Raw genomic sequence first — 17,999 nt, forward strand, 5'->3', positions numbered from 1 at the left:
GGGCCGGATAAAAGCTGTTCGCGGGCCTGATGCAACCTGCGGGCCGTAAGTTTGACATCTTTGTCTTAGTGTACTATCCCAACACAGGGGGTACAAATTCAGTATTGAACAAAAAAGCAAACGTTTACTCTAATATCGTATCCCCTTTTTAACATACCTGCAAGTCTACACTAGAATACGTGAAATAAAAATGTATTTTTTTAAAAAAAGAAATGAATATCAACCACAAACAAAACTACTCCCCCCCTATAACTGTTAACAATGGTACAGTCCAACGTGCTCCACTGCAGTGTGGTTGCGAGGAGCTTCTACACACGCTACAGTCAGGGGGGCCAGCTGTGCGGGAACTCTACTACGTTAGCGTCCATTTAAGCCGTACGGAGGGGAAAAAAACATGTTTTTCGGCCATTGTTGGAGCAAACTATGACTGGAAATTGAACTGGTTTCCGCCATGTGACGTTCGGTGAGTTTATTCTAAAGTTTTAGTCAAGTTTAGATGAGTTTGGTGCACTTGTTGCGCCCTGGTGGCGTTTTTAATAGGATGATCGATGTTACCGTTTGGTCTGTTTCTCACCACTGATAATTTAATCGAACTATATTACTATATACAATTGTATTATTTACAATAATCTTAATTAACATCCTTTAAGACAGTGGTTCTCAACCTTTTTTCAGTGATGTACCTCCCTGTGAACATTTTCTAAATTCAAGTACCCCCTAATCAGAGCAAAGCATTTTTGGTTGAAAAAAAGAGATAAAAAAGTAAAATACAGCACTATCTCATCAGATGTATTAAATTGTATAAAAGCGCCAAATATTGCTCTTTTGTAGTAGTCTTTCTTGAACTATTTGGAAAAAAAGATATAAAAATAACAAAAAACTTGTTGAAAAATAAACAAGTGATTCAATTATAAATAAAGATTTCTACACGTAAAAGTAATCATCAACTTAAAGTGCCCTCTTTCGGGATTGTAATAGAGATCCATCTGGATTCATGAACTTACTTCTAAACATTTCTTCACCAAAAAAGAAGTCTTTAACATCGATATTTATGGAACATGTCCACAAAAAATCTAGCTGTCAACACTGAATAGTGCATTGCTGCGATTGTAGCTGAGATAGGCGCCAGCGCCCCCCGCGACCCCAAAAGGGAATAAGCGGTAGAAAATGGATGGATGGATGGATGCATTTCTTTTCACAGTTTATGAACTTACATTCCTATTTTGTTGAAGTATTATTCAATAGATATATTTATAAAGGATTTTTGAATTGTTGCTATTTTTAGAATATTTTAAAAAAATCTCACGTACCCGTTGGCATACCTTCAAGTACCCCCAGTGGTACGCGTACCCCCATTTGAGAACCACTGCTTTAAGCTGTCATATAATTAATTGTGAATTCAAAGTGAAATTTAGAATATATATATATATTAGTAATGAAAGATTTTTATTTTTTTTACTGAACATATCGAATACTAATTGGGTTTAGCCTTCCTTTTTTTGTCAAGTGTGCATGAGTGGTATTAGTCATCGTTGTTTTCCCAGCAGTGGGGATTACAACAGTCTTGGAAGGGTATTAAATAAGCATACAGATGGCCATTGGCATCTTTGATCCTGGTCAGACTCAGCAACAGTCTGTCTTAAAGGCCTACTGAAATGAGATTTTCTTATTTAAACGGGGATAGCAGGTCCATTCTATGTGTCATACTTGATCATTTCGCAATATTGCCATATTTTTGCTGAAAGGATTTAGTAGAGAACATTGACGATAAAGTTCACAACTTTTGGTCGCTAATAAAAAAGCCTTGCCTGTACCGGAAGTAGCAGACGATGTGCGCGTGACGTCACGGGTTGTAGGGCTCCTCACATCCTCTCATTGTTTATAATCATAGCCACCAGCAGCAAGAGCGATTCGGACCGAGAAAGCGACGATTTCCCCATTAATTTGAGCAAGGATGAAAGATTTGTGGATGAGGAAAGTTAGAGTGAAGCACTAGAAGACGAAAAAAAGGCGACGGCAGTGGCAGCGATTCCGTTGTTACTAGGATAATTCTGGAAAATCCCTTATCTGCTTATTGTGTTACTAGTGTTTTAGTGAAATTATAAAGTCATACCTGAAAGTCGGAGGGCTGTGATGACTGCCAGTGTCTCTGAGGGAAGCCATATGGAGGAGCCGAGAAAGTCACAGCTGCCTTTTTGACAGCTGCTGCAGGAGGACGCAAACTCCGCTCAAGTCTCTGGTAAGAGACGACTTAATATCACAATTTTCTCATCCAAAAACTTGCTGGTTGACATGTGGTAGAGAAGCATGTTCGCTTGACCGCTCTGTACCATATTAAAGCTTCACAACAAACAAAGAAACACCGCCTTTGTTTTGGTTGCTAAAGGCAGCTGCAATCCACCGCTTTCCACCAACAGCATTCTTCTTTATAGTCTCCATTATTAATTGAACAAATTGCAAAAGATTCAGCAACACAGTTGTCCAAAATACTGTGTAATTATGCGATTAAAGCAGACGACATTTAGCCGTGAGTGGTGCTGGGATCAAATGTCCGCTCCAAGCAATAACGTCACAAGCACGCGTCAACATACCCGTCATCATTCAGCGACGTTTTCAACAGGATACCTGGCGGGAAATATAAAATTGCAATTTAGTAAACTAAACCGTCCGTATTGGCATGTGTTGTAATGTTAATATTTCATCATTGATATATAAACTATCAGACTGCGTGGTCGGTATTAGTGGGTTTCAGTAGGCCTTTAAGTTATCAGTCTGCCCCTGACTAAACTTTAGATGTCAACTAATGTATTAGGTACAGCTCCAAATTCATCAGGATTGTTGTGATCTTCATCCAACTGATTTGTAAAGATCTCACTTTGTGCTTGTTCTGACAAAAGTGTTAGAAAAAAGATCAGTTAAAATAATACATAATGTTGGATATAGAGAACATACAAACCCTTTGTTCGTTGAATCAAAAATATTGAAATTCCATGACATAGTGACTTTGCAAACAGCTCAAATAATTCACAAAGCAAACTACGATCTGCTACCCAAGAATATACAACAATTGTACTTAACAAAAGTGGAGAAATATAATCTCGAAGAAAAATTTATTTCAAAACATTTGTACGCATGTACAACACTTAAGACCTCCAGTATATCAGTATGTGGAATTAAATGATGGAATGCATTAAGCAAAGAAATTAAACAATGCACTATTATGACCCACTTCAAGAAACTCTTCAAACCTAAAAGTGTTTACAAAGTAAAAACAAGAACCATGATAAATATTCTGAATTTATTTCATCCATCCATTCATTTTCTAGATAGTCTTATTTATCTCACCGTATGAAATATAACTTACTTCACCAATTTATTATTCATTTGTTTATTTATTTTTATTGTTATTACTTTTGGAGTATATTGTGAATAAATTGAGAATAGGAAGTGAACAAACGTTTTAGCAACTGCTATGTAAAGGAAAAAGGGATAGGATTAAATGAGCTCAGCTTCTTCCTACTCCTTTTCGAACATGTTCAATAGAGAAACTGGAAATTGTGATGTATAATGTTGTATGCATACATGTTCCAAATAAACTCAAACAGTAGTCACCACTTGTAGGAAATCTTTCTTACCATGAATCGATTAACGTGGACCCCGACTTAAACAAGTTGAAAAACTCATTAGGGTGTTACCATTCAGTGGTCAATTGTATGGAATATGTACTGTACTGTGCAATCGACTAATAAAAGTTTCAATCAATCAATCTGCATCCTTTTAAGGGAGGAAAAATGGGTGTTTTCCCATTCCAGGAATGTTTAGAGCTGCCAACCGACACTATCAGCTTCTCTCATTTTTTATTTATTTCACTAAATAATTTTTTGCAAAACTTATGCTCATTTTGCCAAGCTTGAGAATAACATAAAACAGTGGTTCTTTAAACTTGTATCATCAAGTACAACCTCAGAAAACACTTGGCCCTCCAAGCACCACCATAGTGACCAACATTGAAAAACAGTATCATAGTAAGCCTAAGTATTCATTAAAACCAAGTCAGCGGTGACATTACATACAGCTTGAATAGTAACACTGTGTTGGAATATAAGAAATTAAAACCACAGTTTGAGAATCACTGATATAGAACATAAAATACTGTATCACTGCTTTCAGGATATTATGACATATACAAGGGGCATCTGAAAACTGGGAAAATTCACATTTTAAAGCACATTAGCTCTAAATTGAAAGATGAATAATCTCCTGGTCAAATTTGGACCAGTCATTGTGGGATTCCACCCTCAGGTTTTTTTTTTTCTGTTTCCTGACGCGACTTGGATTTAATGGCAATTTCCTGAGGTGGAAAAAGGCCTTCAGTTTAAAACAATATGAGATCTTAGGGAACGAATCCTCCTTTTTATTAAAATGAGTCACTGTTTCTTGTGTTCCTATTGAGAATATGTCCATCGCCTGATGATTTTTTTGCTGACAATTAGTTCAAATTGTTTGTGAAAAAAGTTTGCCTCACACGTGGTATTTATTGATCGCTAAATTGTGTGCGACATGAAGTCCTATAATACCAAATGATGTGTCGCCTCATCACAACTCGAATGAACTTGACATTCCTTTGTGAGACGTAAAATGAGCCTGTCAGATTTAGAAGTTACTGGAATTTCAGGTTTTTGGGACGCCTGTTTGTCTTATGACACCCCGATGTGAGCCAGGCTCTGTCTGAACACGTCCATGAATTAAATTTTGGAAGACTAATGTTCTTACCTCATGAGTCACATTCTAAAAAAAGGAATTCCCACAGATGGCAGGTGCTATTTTACAATCCTTTTTTGAATAATGAAAAGAAGCCCTTTAATCTAAAAGTTGTTTTTTAACCCTTACGTTAGTAAGTGACTCCAGCTTCCAACCATTTCTGCCCTTTATGTTTTTGTTTTTTGTTCTTCTTCTTGACTAGCTGTTGTGAAGAGCAGGCTTTAAAGGGATCAGAGTCGGCGCACAGCAGTAATTAAACTGATTAATTCATCCTGAGACTTTAATCAGATGAGCCTCGTACCAGTTGGGGCTGTGTGGGGTTCGCGTAGTGGCAAATGGGCTTCTTGTTTTTGTGTACAAAGGAGCATTAAAGCTTGAACGCATACACATTTTTCAGTAGGAAATGGTGGAAATTTAAATAATCTGTTCCAGGGTCGAACTGTTGTTGTCATAAACCTTTTATCAACTGTACAGTAATGTAATAAAGATGGAATTTATGACTCTTTGAAAGGAGTCCTCCCAGGGGATCCCAAGGCGTAGTCTCTCCAATGTGTCCTGGGTCTTCCCCATGGCCTCCTACTGGTCGGATGTGCACTAAACACGTCCCAAGTGAGGCGTCTGGGTGGCATCCTGACCAGATGCCCAAACCACCTTATCTGGCTCCTCTCAATGTGGAGAAGCAGCAACTTTACTTTGAGCTCCTCCTGAATCTCACCCTGTCTCTAAGGGAGAGCCCCGCCACCTGACGGAGGAAACTCATTTGGTCCGCTTGTACCCTTGATCTTGTCCTTTTGGTCACAACCCAAATCTCATGACCATAGGCGAGGATGGGAACTTGGATGGACCGGTAAATTGAGATATTTTTCTTAAAGCTCAACTCTTTCTTTAACATAACAGGTCGATACAGGGTCCGCATTACTGCAGACGCTTCACCAATCCGCTCGATCTTATGATCCACTCTTCCGTCACTCGTGAACAAGACTCCTCATCATGGGGCAAGATCTCTTCCCCAACTGGGAGATGGCACACTACCCTTTTCCGGGGGCAAGAACCGTGGACTTGGATTTAGAGATGCTGGTTATAATCTCAGTCGCTTCACACCAGTATGAGCTGAAGATCCTGGCCAGATGAAGCCTTCAGGACCACATCATCTGCAAAAAGCAGAGACCTAATCCTTCAGCCAATGAACCGGATCCCGTCATCAACCTGACTGCCAAGAAAATCTGTACTTAAGAGTTTTGAACAGAATTGGAGACAAAGGGCAGCCCTGGCGGAGTCCAACCATTACTGTAAACAGGTCCGGCTTTCTGACACTGATATAAGGCGGTCCGATAAATCATACTCTCTGAGCACGCCCTACAGGACTTACCGTGGGACCTGGTCAAATGCCTTTTTCAAGTCTACAAAGCACTTATTAACTGGTTGGGCAAAGTTACATGCACCCTCAAGCACTCTGGTCCACAAATCCACGACCAGGACAAAAACCACACTGCTCCTCTTGAATCCGAGGTTTAATTATCCGGCGTAGCCTCCTCTCCAGTACACCTGCCCTGGTTCCCCTTCTTAAAGAAAGAAACCAAACCCTAGTCTGCCAATCACATAGGCTCCAGCACCCCTCGTGACCCAGAAAGGGACAAGCGTTAGAAAACGGATGGATGGATATTCTAATAAACCAATTGCATCCTTTTATGGGTTCTATTTGCTTTCTTGCTTGAGTTCCTCTTCCCTAAAATAGTGTGGACCACTCAAACTCTTAGATGTCATGAGTCGTTCACATGAAGGCCCCATTGACAACTGAGATTCCTGGGGCGCACAGCTTCAGAGACTTGAAACTAGCATGCACAGTTTGCTTATAAAAACTGCTCGTAAACAAATAACTCGCAACTGTGTTCAGTGTGTTCAAAAGACTTGACTTGTTTGCCAACGTCGTATCTTTAGTAAGTAGGTAACTTACTTGCTTCTAAGTAAACTTTCATTACATTGATGTTGAATTAGGACTGTTTGCTTTTGTTAATTTTATCCTAATAATTATCCGCCCAGATGTAAAACAATCTTAACTAACCACTCATGTAATTCAAAATTGTGCAATTATTAAAACAAGCAGTAGTTTTTCAAGAGCGAGCTATCTGATGTGCAATGCTAACTACTCTGAGGACTAAAGGGTGTCTTTACACTTTGATTGTGAGTCCAACATACATTTGGTGTCAATTCTTCTTCTTCTAATAGCCCTTGTTAAAAATGACCCTTTAAGGCAGGGGTGTCAAACTCAAATACAGAGTGGGCCAAAATTTAAAACTCAACGAATCCGCGGGCCGAGGTTGAACAAATTAATCCTTTAATAGGGACCCAAACAAGTTTTGCATTGAATATTGACCCAGCAAGGCTTATATAACTTAATAGTGACATGCAAAATCGAGTTTTAAATAATAATAATAAAAAAATATCAATGGCATATCAAATAAAATAAAAATACAAATTGAATGCCTCTTTTCGGCGGCGAGTTAGCGTAGGGGCAGGGTTTGGTGGTAGCGGGGGTGTATATTGTAGCATCCCTGAAGAGTTAGTGATGCAAGGGGTTCTGGGTATTTGTTTGGTTGTGTTTATGTTGTGTTACGGTGCAGATGTTCTCCCGAAATGTGTTTGTCATTCTTGTTTGTTCTGGGTTCACAGTGTGGCGTATATTTGTAACAGTGTTAAAGTTGTTTATAGGGCCACCCTCAGTGTGACCTGTATGGCTGTTGACCAAGTATGCTTTGCATACACTTGTGTGTGTGTATGAGCCGCATATATTATGTGAGTGGGCCGGTACGCTGTTTGTATGGAGTAAAAGCGGACATGGCGACAGGTAGAGAATGCCAAAGGCAGTGCTTTTATGGCCCACCCCCAATATTATTGTCCGGGTGGAAATCGGGAGAAATTCGGGAGGGGAACTGAACTTCGGGAGTCTCCCGGGAAAATCGGGAGGGTTGACAAGTATGAGTATTAGTGGTGAATGCGGTGTTACAGCGGCGGGCCAGCTCTAATGTTAATTTGATATTGCCTCAAGGGCCAAATGAAATTACACGGCAGGCCAAATTTGGCCCGCGGGCCAGAGTTTGACACCCATGCTTTAAGGCATCAACTTTAATGAGCTTCATGAATTGGCTGTTAATGTTTTAAGTGTTCCTAGTAACCTTAACCTAAAAAAACTCAAGATTGCAAAAAAATTCGGAAAACCAATACCTTAAAGGCCTACTGAAACCCACTACTACCCACCACGCAGTCTGATAGTTTATATATCAATGATGAAATATTAACATTGCAACACATGCCAATACGGCCTTTGTAGTTTACTAAATTGCAATTTTAAATTTCCCGGGAGTTTCGTCTTGAAATTGTCGTGTAATGATGACGTGTACGCAGGACGTCACAGGTTTTTAGGAAGTATGAGCGCTACGCACACACACACAGCTAAATGTCGTCTGCTTTAAGGGCATAATTACACAGTATTTTGGAGAACTGTGTTGCTGAATCTTCTGCAATTTGTTCAATTAATATTGGAGAAGTCAAAGTAGCAAGATGGAGTTGGGAAGCTTTAACCTTTAGCCACACATACACACGGTGATTCCTTGTTTAAAATTCACGCGGTTGAAACTTTCCTATGGATCACAGCGGACATGGATCCCGACTTGTCAACCAGGAGATCTCGGTGAGAAAATTGTGGTTAAAAAGTCGCCACTTACCGGATTCAGCTGAGCTTGCGCCTCCCGTACAGCTGCCGTCGACTTCCCCGAGACACTGCGCGTCAACACCCGGCCGTGGACATACACCTCCGACTATCAGGTACTGTTTAACTCACTAAAACACTAGCAACACAATAGAAAGATAGGGGATTTCCCAGAATTATCCTAGTAAATGTCTATAAAAACATATGAATCCGTCTCAATGCAACGCGATTGCAATCACGTTTTTTTAATTTTATTTTATATTTTTTTTCTAGTCCGTCGCTATCAACATCCTCAAACACGAATCTTTCATCTTCGCTCAAATTAATGGGGGAATTGTCGTTTTCTCGGTTCGAATAGCACTTTTTGTTGGAGGCTCCCATTAAAAACAATGTGAATATGTGAGGAGCCCCCACACGTGTGACGTCATCGTCTGCGACTTCCGGTAGAGGCAGGGCTTTTCTCCAGTTGCAAACTTTATCGTGGATGTTCTCTACTAAATCCTTTCAGCAAAAATATGGCAATATCGCGAAATGATCAAGTGTGACACATAGAATGGACCTGCTATCCCCGTTTAAATAAGAAAATCTAATTTCAGTTGGCCTTTAATGTTGTTTTACTTATTTTGTTCCATCCATCCATCCATCCATTTTCTACCGCTTATTCCCTTTTGGGGTCGCGGGGGGCGCTGGCGCCTATCTCAGCTACAATCGGGCGGAAGGTGGGGTACACCCTGGACAAGTCGCCACCTCATCGCAGGGCCAACACAGATAGACAGACAACATTCACACACTAGGGCCAATTTCGTGTCGCCAATCAACCTATCCCCAGGTGCATGTCTTTGGAAGTGGGAGGAAGCCGGAGAACCCGGAGGGAACCCACGCATTCACGGGGAGAACATGTAAACTCCACACAGAAAGATCCCGAGCCTGGATTTGAACCCAGGACTGCAGGAACTTCGTATTGTGAGGCAGACGCACTAACCCCTCTTCCACCGTGAAGCCCTATTTTGTACCACTCATTCTTAAAAGCAGACACTAAATGACAGTGAGCTCATTATTAAATTACTGTACTGTTTTATTTATTGTAACTAATCAAGGAAATAATTCATTATAATGAAGAATTTTCCAATCAGTTTTATGCTGCCGATTCCGATACGATCAGCCGATACCAATACTGATACCGATCCCGTGTATTAACTATACATTTGTCAATTTATTCATGGTGAGTGCAATTGACAATTTGACAGTTTAATAATATCAACACCATATTTAAACTACTTCCTTATTTTCTTTTCTTAAAACAATTGTTTGGAGCAAAACAAAGTGAATAGTCAGTAATAAAACAAATCAAAAACTATTCTACGCTACTAATTTTCTCTTTGGTTGGTTTTTGCCCTCAAAGTTTTCCTGCGTCCAGGACATTATTCCCAGAGTTTGTAAACATTAACAAAATCAACAAAAATGGAGGAAATAAAAGTTTTGAACTAATCCCTCTAGTATCGATTAGATACTGATTTTACCCTTGGTGTCCACACGACTAGTTTATTGTATGGACTGATCCGATCATCTTCTTACGTGTCGTGTACTGAGTGCGACAATGCTGACAAACCAACAGGTGTTGTTATATTATGCCCTCTCTGAACTCTTATTAATCTAATTGTTCATTTCCTGTTTATAGCTACTTACTTTCTATTGAAAAGGTGTTTCCATCCTTACTTATTTAACTTTACCACGCACTTAGTTATTGGTGTTGTTTGAAACTAGGTTAGCTTTGCTATAAGAATAGCATACATGCTCCTGACTTTCTCTAGGTGTGTAACATGTTTAGCCTTGTCCTCCAGTGATAATAATACTTGATCATGATACTTAAGATCCTAAGAAATGCAGTTTCTGTTTTGTCTTGTCCAGCCATTCAGGCAAATCCTATGTTTTTATTTATTGTAGTGGAGGTGATTATTATTAGTTTAAGGAAACATCTCCACACTGTGTATGGCAGGGCTACTTAACTGCATAATGAAGAGGGTTGCAGTTTCATGAACCCAAAGACTCAATGGCCGTATATCGAAATGTTGTTGTTTTGTCAGAAAGTACCTCCGCGGGTTTTATTCATTTGACACTGTGTTTATGTAATTGCAAAGCAAACACATGGGTTTTCATACTGCACTGTCAATACATTAATTGTTCTGTATTCGTTCGCTACGCCTTTCCAGCATGTTCTGCTAGACCGATAGTTAACAGCATGAAGAAACAAAAGCTCCAGAAGTTTTGTTGAGGATTGATGTTCCTTCTATGGAATCATTTTCCTCCCTCAGTTTTATTTCTTTTCACTTCTTTCTTCATTTATGTTAGTAAGACCGAAAATATTAACATAAAATAAACATTACAAAAGTGTAAAGTTTTTATGTGTATTTTACATAAATATTCTCCATTGTGTATTTTACGTAAATAAAATAGCTTTAGTGTTAACAGATTCACACAATAAACTACATATGTTAACAAATTTAGAAATCCAACAAGATCAAACCATGCACACAATGAATGGCTCAACACAATTAAACCTAAAGTATGGCGTTATCGCCCTCTACTGGTCAAATCTAGCACTGCAGGTATTAAATGAGCTTTGATTGCCAAAGTTACTCTCAGACAAAATAATGACCAAAAATACAATAGACAGCACAGAGTCAACAATTTAAATACAAAACATACTATTTATCTTTATGCACAATATTTACTAACAAAGATGTGACCAGGTTTAATGATGAAGTTTACACGCTGGGATTTCTACCGTTGTTGCTGCTTGTCTGGAATACTGTGTCCGTTGCTGAGAAGGTCCGAAAGCAAACAATGACTTGAGCAATTGCTCGGGGCAGAACATTCATACTTTGTCGTCCCGTTGTTGTTAAAAGTCTGATTTTCGCAATTTATTTGAGTTTTGTTAGGGTTAATGCGTAGTCTTCTTCTACTCAACCCACTGATGCTCCATTGTGAAACATATGCCTCGCTGTTACCTCCTGTGGGACGGCAGGAGTACTGCATACATGAGCAACCCTTGATTTAGTGGTTTTATCAAGCCTATTTGGGTGATGTTTGGCGGGCTGGATGAAAAGCTTTGGCGAGACGGATGTGGCACACGGCCCGCCAGTTGAATAGAACTGGCATATGGAGACATTTCTTTTTTTTTGTTTGTTTTTTTCCTTGGCCTCAATCTGCACCCCCACTCCAGGGCCTAGGCTAAGACCGATTTTTTAATTTTATTATAATCTTCTATTTTTTTCTCCCCCCCCCCCTTATTTACCTGTATGTCATCTTTTTTGTAAGGGGCGCTGGAAGCCGGCAGACCCATCAGTGATCCTGTTCTGTCTCCCTGTAATGTTTGTCTGACCTTGAATGGGATTGTACTGAAAATTGTAATTTTCCTGACGGAATAAATAAAGTACTGATCTATCTATCTATCTATCTATCTATTAATTGATTGAAACTTTTATTAGTAGATTTCACAGTTCAGTACATATTCTGTACAATTGACCACTAAATGGTAACACCCGAATAAGTTTTTCAACTTGTTTAAGTCGGGGTCCAAGTTAATCAATTCATGGTAAATTGACAAATACATAGCTGCTAGCCGCTTGTCAACCAGAGCGAATCAGGGCTTGCGATCAATATTAAGAGACATTATTCGGCAATGACCGATTTAAATACTTTTTCACAAAAATTGTCTGATGCCAATCGGTGGCCAGTCGATCGTCACAGACTTAGTTACAATTACAAAAAGAAAGACCACCAATAGCTTTGTTATCGTCAGCTGTCTGCTATGTGGTCAAGTCAACTATTATTTTACCTTGTATCGATAAGTGCAAAATATGTAGTATTTATTACTATGTTTTTGGTTTTCATTGCGTTTTACTCCTGCTCTTGTATGTAAAAACCTGTACTGCAATAACGCCATTTCCCTACTGTGGGATGAATAAAATAAAATCGATCCTATCGTATCCTAGCCTACTAAATTGAGAAAGCCCAAAAAAGAGCAAAAGACACAGGCAGACATAAGTGATCTTTGCTGAACTGAATGAAGTCTTGTAAGAAAGTCTTTGTTAAAATCTTGCCAGATGAGGGTTTTAGTGCGACTTTTTTGTGTGACTTTTTGGGACTTTCAAATTTTAAGGTACAACCATGTGTAATCTAATTTGTTCACTTACTGTAATTAGCATTCGAGAATGATACACTTAATTTGTTACATGCTTGTTGTGTTGTTTAAATCATTTGACCCATAAGCTTCCATTGGATATGCTTGGTGATTTTAAAGCTTTGTTGAGATAATCCTGGTGGTGGATTAAGTACTGAAGTATATTTGTTCTGCCTCACTGGACATTTGATCAACAAAACAGCACATCTTGAACCATTATCAAAGGAGTCCTGCATAGGATGTGAATTCCACTTCAAACCTTACATTGCATGGTTTATTTTCCTTTTGCTGATGCCATGCTGATGTCCTCTTTCTCTTCAAGAGATTCGGATATGGATGAAGTTCCGTGGAACAGTTGAAGTTTTGACTAAAGACAAGAGTTGTGATCTACAAATTGCTCCATCATGTCCTCCATAAAGCAGCAGAGAAACATTTGCGTTCTCCTTCCCAACAAACACCAGCTGGAGATCACAGTCGGGGTAAGCGGAAAACGCCTTTGCCTCTAAGTTATGATTATCTCTATCTCAAAATAAATTTTTCCTACCATGGTGGCCTCATAATAAACCCTGTTCTCTGTGGTTCACTTGCTCCAGCTGAAGGCTACTGGGCTAGACGTTTTCAACCGAGTGACAGAGCTTCTTGGAATCAAGGAGATGCACTTGTTTGGCCTCACTGTTGTGAGAGGTAAGTAAGTCCACCTCTCACATTGGTCCCTTTAAGGCCTGTTCACAATGAAAGAACAGTCAAGTCTGGCTTTTTTTTTGGCGATCCCTGAATTCCAGGCAGCTTTCTCAGAAAGTTGCAGAAAAAGTTGCATTGTTTTGAGGCTTTTTTTTTCTCTCTCTCAATAACATTGCATCAACTTGTCACTTTATGAATTTGCAATTAATTTTTTAATTGTTCCTTGTAAATTTAACCTTAAAAAAAGCACAACACTGCAACAAAAATTGGAAAATAAATACTGTATTGATGTTTTACTTGTTTTGTACTACACAGACTTAAGAGTAGACATTAGATGGCAGTAAACACACATACTCAGAGCTCATCGTCAAATTACTGTACTGTTTTATTTAACTATATAACCACGAATTGTAATCATAGTAAGATTTGCCACCAACGTCTTTGTTATTATCTGCTGTCTGCTCTGTCGTCCACAAGTTGCAAACATTCTCCCTGTTTGTTTTACGCTTGCAAAATGTTTATCCATCTGAAGCATTAATTTATGTTCCAAAACATAAAATCTTGCACATTAAGAGCATTTCAACAGTTGAAAGCGATATGTAGTGCTAATTTTTGTTGGTAAATGAGAGACAATAAGATTATCATTACACATCAACATATTCGTCATGTATGGATTGATCTTTCACAGTATCATGTTCTCATAGTCATCATTGTCACCGACGTCCCACTGGGTCATTATTGTCACCGATGTCCCACTGGGTGTGAGTTTTCCTTGCCCTTATGTGGGCCTACCGAGGATGTCGTAGTGGTTTGTGCAGCCCTTTGAGACACTAGTGATTTAGGGCTATATAAGTAAACATTGATTGATTGATTGATTGATGTACCTGTACATCTCTAGATCAGCATTGTAAATAATAACTTGTCCTCAATTGCCTTATCTTGGATAAATAAAGATTAAATGAATATTTAAATACATTTATACTGGGAAGTCAGGACGTCAATGTGTTGCTATATGTTTGTATATTACTTTACCCAGAAGGCTTAGTGCCGTGGACATGAACAGTACGTAGGTCTGAGCTATGTGGGAGGACGAAAATGTTGCCGTTTGTGCTATGGCCAGTTGATCTGTTGTTACACATGGCTGTTCTTGGTTTGTTTACAAAATAAATTGATGCAGATTGGCCAAAATGTGCAGAGAAGTTGTGGGCATTTCGACAAAGTTTCAAGGCAGCACACAATTTGTGGTGATTGTTTGAATCTGCATAAATTGTGAAAATGTAAAGTTGTCCTCAATGTGCAGTAAACCCTCTGAAGTGAAAGACAATTTATGCTGAGAGCACTTAGGTTCAGTATGAAACAATCTATCACCATCATAAAATGTAACTTTTAAGACATTGTTTTGATATAATATCCAACATTTTAAATTTAATCACGCACCCTTTCATGACACATTAGCCTTAGTGTATGAAAGTGAAGAAGGCTTACAGAGTGTGTCAATTTATGGATGACACGCTAAAGTAGTCATACAAGTCATTAACAATGAGTTAACTGCTGTTTGTTGAAAGTTAAATATGAATTTGAGTCATGGCAAACTAGAAGAGCAGGGCAGCATTTAAATATATTTCCTTGATCAACTATATAGAAAATAAAGAAAAAATATATGTATTCATTTGTATTATTCCCAACGAGACGGGAGATTCTCTTCTTAAATATTCTGAATTTTTCATTTAACGCCAGTAATATATTGATCAAAATAATGCTAAACGGTTCATTTATTTCTAGATGTAGCACACTTTCCTATTGTTGATGGCATGTTTTTGAGGCTAAATTAAATGCACCTCTGCTGGTTGCAACCAGGTATTGCACGCTGTGTGCCTTAAAGCAGTGGTCCCCAACCTTTTTGTATCCGCGGACCGGTCAACGCTTAATAATTTGTCCCGCGGCCCGGGGGGGGGGGGGGGGGGGGGGGGGGTTCTTTTTTTTTTTTTCTTCTTTGTCATGAAAAAGGGACGTTTTTGTCATGAAAAAGGGAGTTTTTTGTGGTTGGTGCACTATTTATAAGTGTATATTGTGTTTTTTATGTTGATTTAATAAAAATAATAATAATAATATATCCATCCATCCATCCATTTTCTACCGCTTATTCCCTTGTGGGGTCGCGGGGGGCGCTGGCGCCTATCTCAGCTACAATCGGGCGGAAGGCGGGGCACACCCTGGACAAGTCGCCACCTTTATCGCAGGGCCAACACTAATATATATTTTTTTTTTAATTATTATTTTTTTTTTAATAAAAAATTCTTCTGCGGCCCGGTACTAATCGGGCCGCGGCCCGGTGGTTGGGGACCACTGCCTTAAAGGGGTCGTATTATGATTTATTTCTTCGTTTAAAGTAACAGTAGAATGGAAAAACAGTTTCCTCTATATTGAAGCTATTATCATATATATCAGATTTATTACACCAAAAGACTTACAAAATTTGCAAGTAAATAGATATGATCAAAATAGTATCAATCTCACAGAGATTCCTGAGCCTTTTTGAGAGATAATGAGCAAGCCAGTCACGTGATCCATGTCGTAGAAGTGGGAAACACAGACCGCTTCCGCGCCAACAATAATGCAAATATTCTTGCAGACTTTATGAGAGTCTACAACGACAACTTTGGGAAAAATATTGATCCAGAAGCTTTAATTTTTTAGCCTGAATATAAGTAGGGTGTGTTACAAGTTTTAGAAGCTACGTGCTAAACAAGAAACACAAACTACGAACATAATAAAACAATTGCTTGTTTTGCAATGTCTGCTCTCAATCCGATGACGACTGATAAGATGTTATGATAAGATGATATCTTCCCTTTTTAGATGAGTAATTACTCATAATCCACATGGAGGGTTAAAAGGAATGAACACTGCCTGCAGACACTGTCTTCATTTGTCATGTCTTTGTCTCCATCTCCGTGTACGAATTGAATATCACAGATGAACAACTTATAGACTTCTGGTTGAATCCTCCTATTATCAAAATAGGAGGCATGATGGATTTGTAATCTAGAATAACTTTGACAAACCGAGATGGCAGCTCACAGTACAGCAGCATAAGCTATAGTTAGCTCCCTGTTATCAATGCGCCGCTAAAAAAATAATTTGTTTCTTTTAGCGCTTATAATAACAATATCACTAAGACTTGGTTAATTTTCAGGTCACAATATGTATATAGAGTATTGTTTGCGGGTTTTGCATGGTTATTTAGATGATTTTCTCTCTGTAATGGAGAGCCCCCATTAACTCAGTGATAGCAGACTTTTTTCATGTAATTTTTTATCTACCACTTAGAATGCAAACAAAAAAGAAAAACATGCGTTCATGTCTTACAAAGGGATTGTGAATTATAGACACATCTAATTCTAATATTTGCATATTTCCATTATGACTGATCTGCTGAAATGTTTAAAGTCAGAAGCGTTCCCATTGTGATGTCATTCGACCCGATATCTACGGAAATTGCCAAAGACATTCAAAGCTGAGTATTCAAATCGAGTGTCTGAAATTGTGGCATTTTGTGACGTTTGAACCTAATTTGCGGATTGGAAATACAATTGGATATGGTTTAATAGATACAATAAAACCCAACTAAGCATTCAAAGTCAACTTGTTTTTCCATTCTATTGGTACTTTGAAACACTTTCTTTCGGTCTACATATCATGTCAAGGTGGTTGTTGTAGTTTTAGCGCTTCCATCGCAAGTCTACGGACAGATAAAGTTAGAACTATACATTACTTTGTATTAGAAATGGCAAAAGTTGAGGAGGCTAGTGCATCTACGAGCCAGTCTGCCCCACAATAAGAGGATTGAGAAAAAGAAGGAGCTTATTAGATACAGCGCGGACTACAATGGCGTACTCGCACAAAGCACTTTTGGGTAAATGTGTGTCAAAAATGGAGATATCCACTGACGTCATTGGGCAGCAAACATCACTGTTCAGAGCAAATTACAAACGGCTCATTTGGAGAAAGTATCAAAGAAGGCAAGATTGTTTTGTAAATATCTTTGAAATGCCTCGACGTTTTGATTTCAAATTTTCAAGACTTACAGTATGCAGATCCCGAATACACAATAGCAGGTACCAATTGGTAAGAGAAGTTGGTTTTGCATGTTAGGGACCCTTTAATTGCTTCAAGACACTTATTATAAACAACCAATTAGAACAGTATGCATAACGATCAACTGACAATAGTACCCATTCAGCGTACTGATGGGGTGATGGGTGTTTGTCCCGTCACATTAAGAGCTGACTTCGCAGTGTATTGTTTTTCATTGTACAACAATATGCATTCAATCATAAATCAATCAAAGTTCATGTTTATAGCCCTTAATCACGAATGGGCTGAAGAAACCACAAAGTCATCCTTGGCTCAGCTCCCACATCAGAGTAAGAAAAAACTCAACCCATTCGACACAACGAGAAACATTCTAAACCAAGTCTTTTCCCCACCAAATACGTGCAACTAGAATACAGTTTCTTTGGTTTGTGAGTTCCCATCTTAAAGGAGGTGTACGTTTACAACCAGAGACCAGACATGGTGTTGGTACTTTTAGGTTAGACAATATATTTTCACAAAATGGCCCTTAATGTCTCTTCCAATGAATTTTGTAATTCCCAGTGACCTCTG

General features: G+C 38.8%; 1 protein-coding gene across 3 annotated transcripts in view; it reads left to right on the forward strand.

Annotated features, from left to right (window-relative positions):
• Positions 1-296: 296 nt before the first annotated feature.
• Positions 297-17,999, forward strand: part of zgc:172136 (uncharacterized protein LOC566376 homolog) — a 31,295-nt gene continuing 13,592 nt past the window's right edge. For all 3 annotated transcript variants that reach the window (XM_061910402.1, XM_061910403.1, XM_061910404.1), the window contains exons 1-3: positions 297-463; positions 12,973-13,129; positions 13,244-13,334. In XM_061910402.1, the coding sequence (XP_061766386.1) occupies positions 13,055-13,129; positions 13,244-13,334 (166 nt within the window). In that variant the 5' untranslated portion in view covers positions 297-463; positions 12,973-13,054. The remainder of the gene's footprint in view (positions 464-12,972; positions 13,130-13,243; positions 13,335-17,999) is intronic.

The sequence above is a fragment of the Nerophis ophidion genome, linkage group LG09 (genome assembly GCF_033978795.1).
Source record: "Nerophis ophidion isolate RoL-2023_Sa linkage group LG09, RoL_Noph_v1.0, whole genome shotgun sequence".
Lineage (NCBI taxonomy): Eukaryota > Metazoa > Chordata > Actinopteri > Syngnathiformes > Syngnathidae > Nerophis > Nerophis ophidion.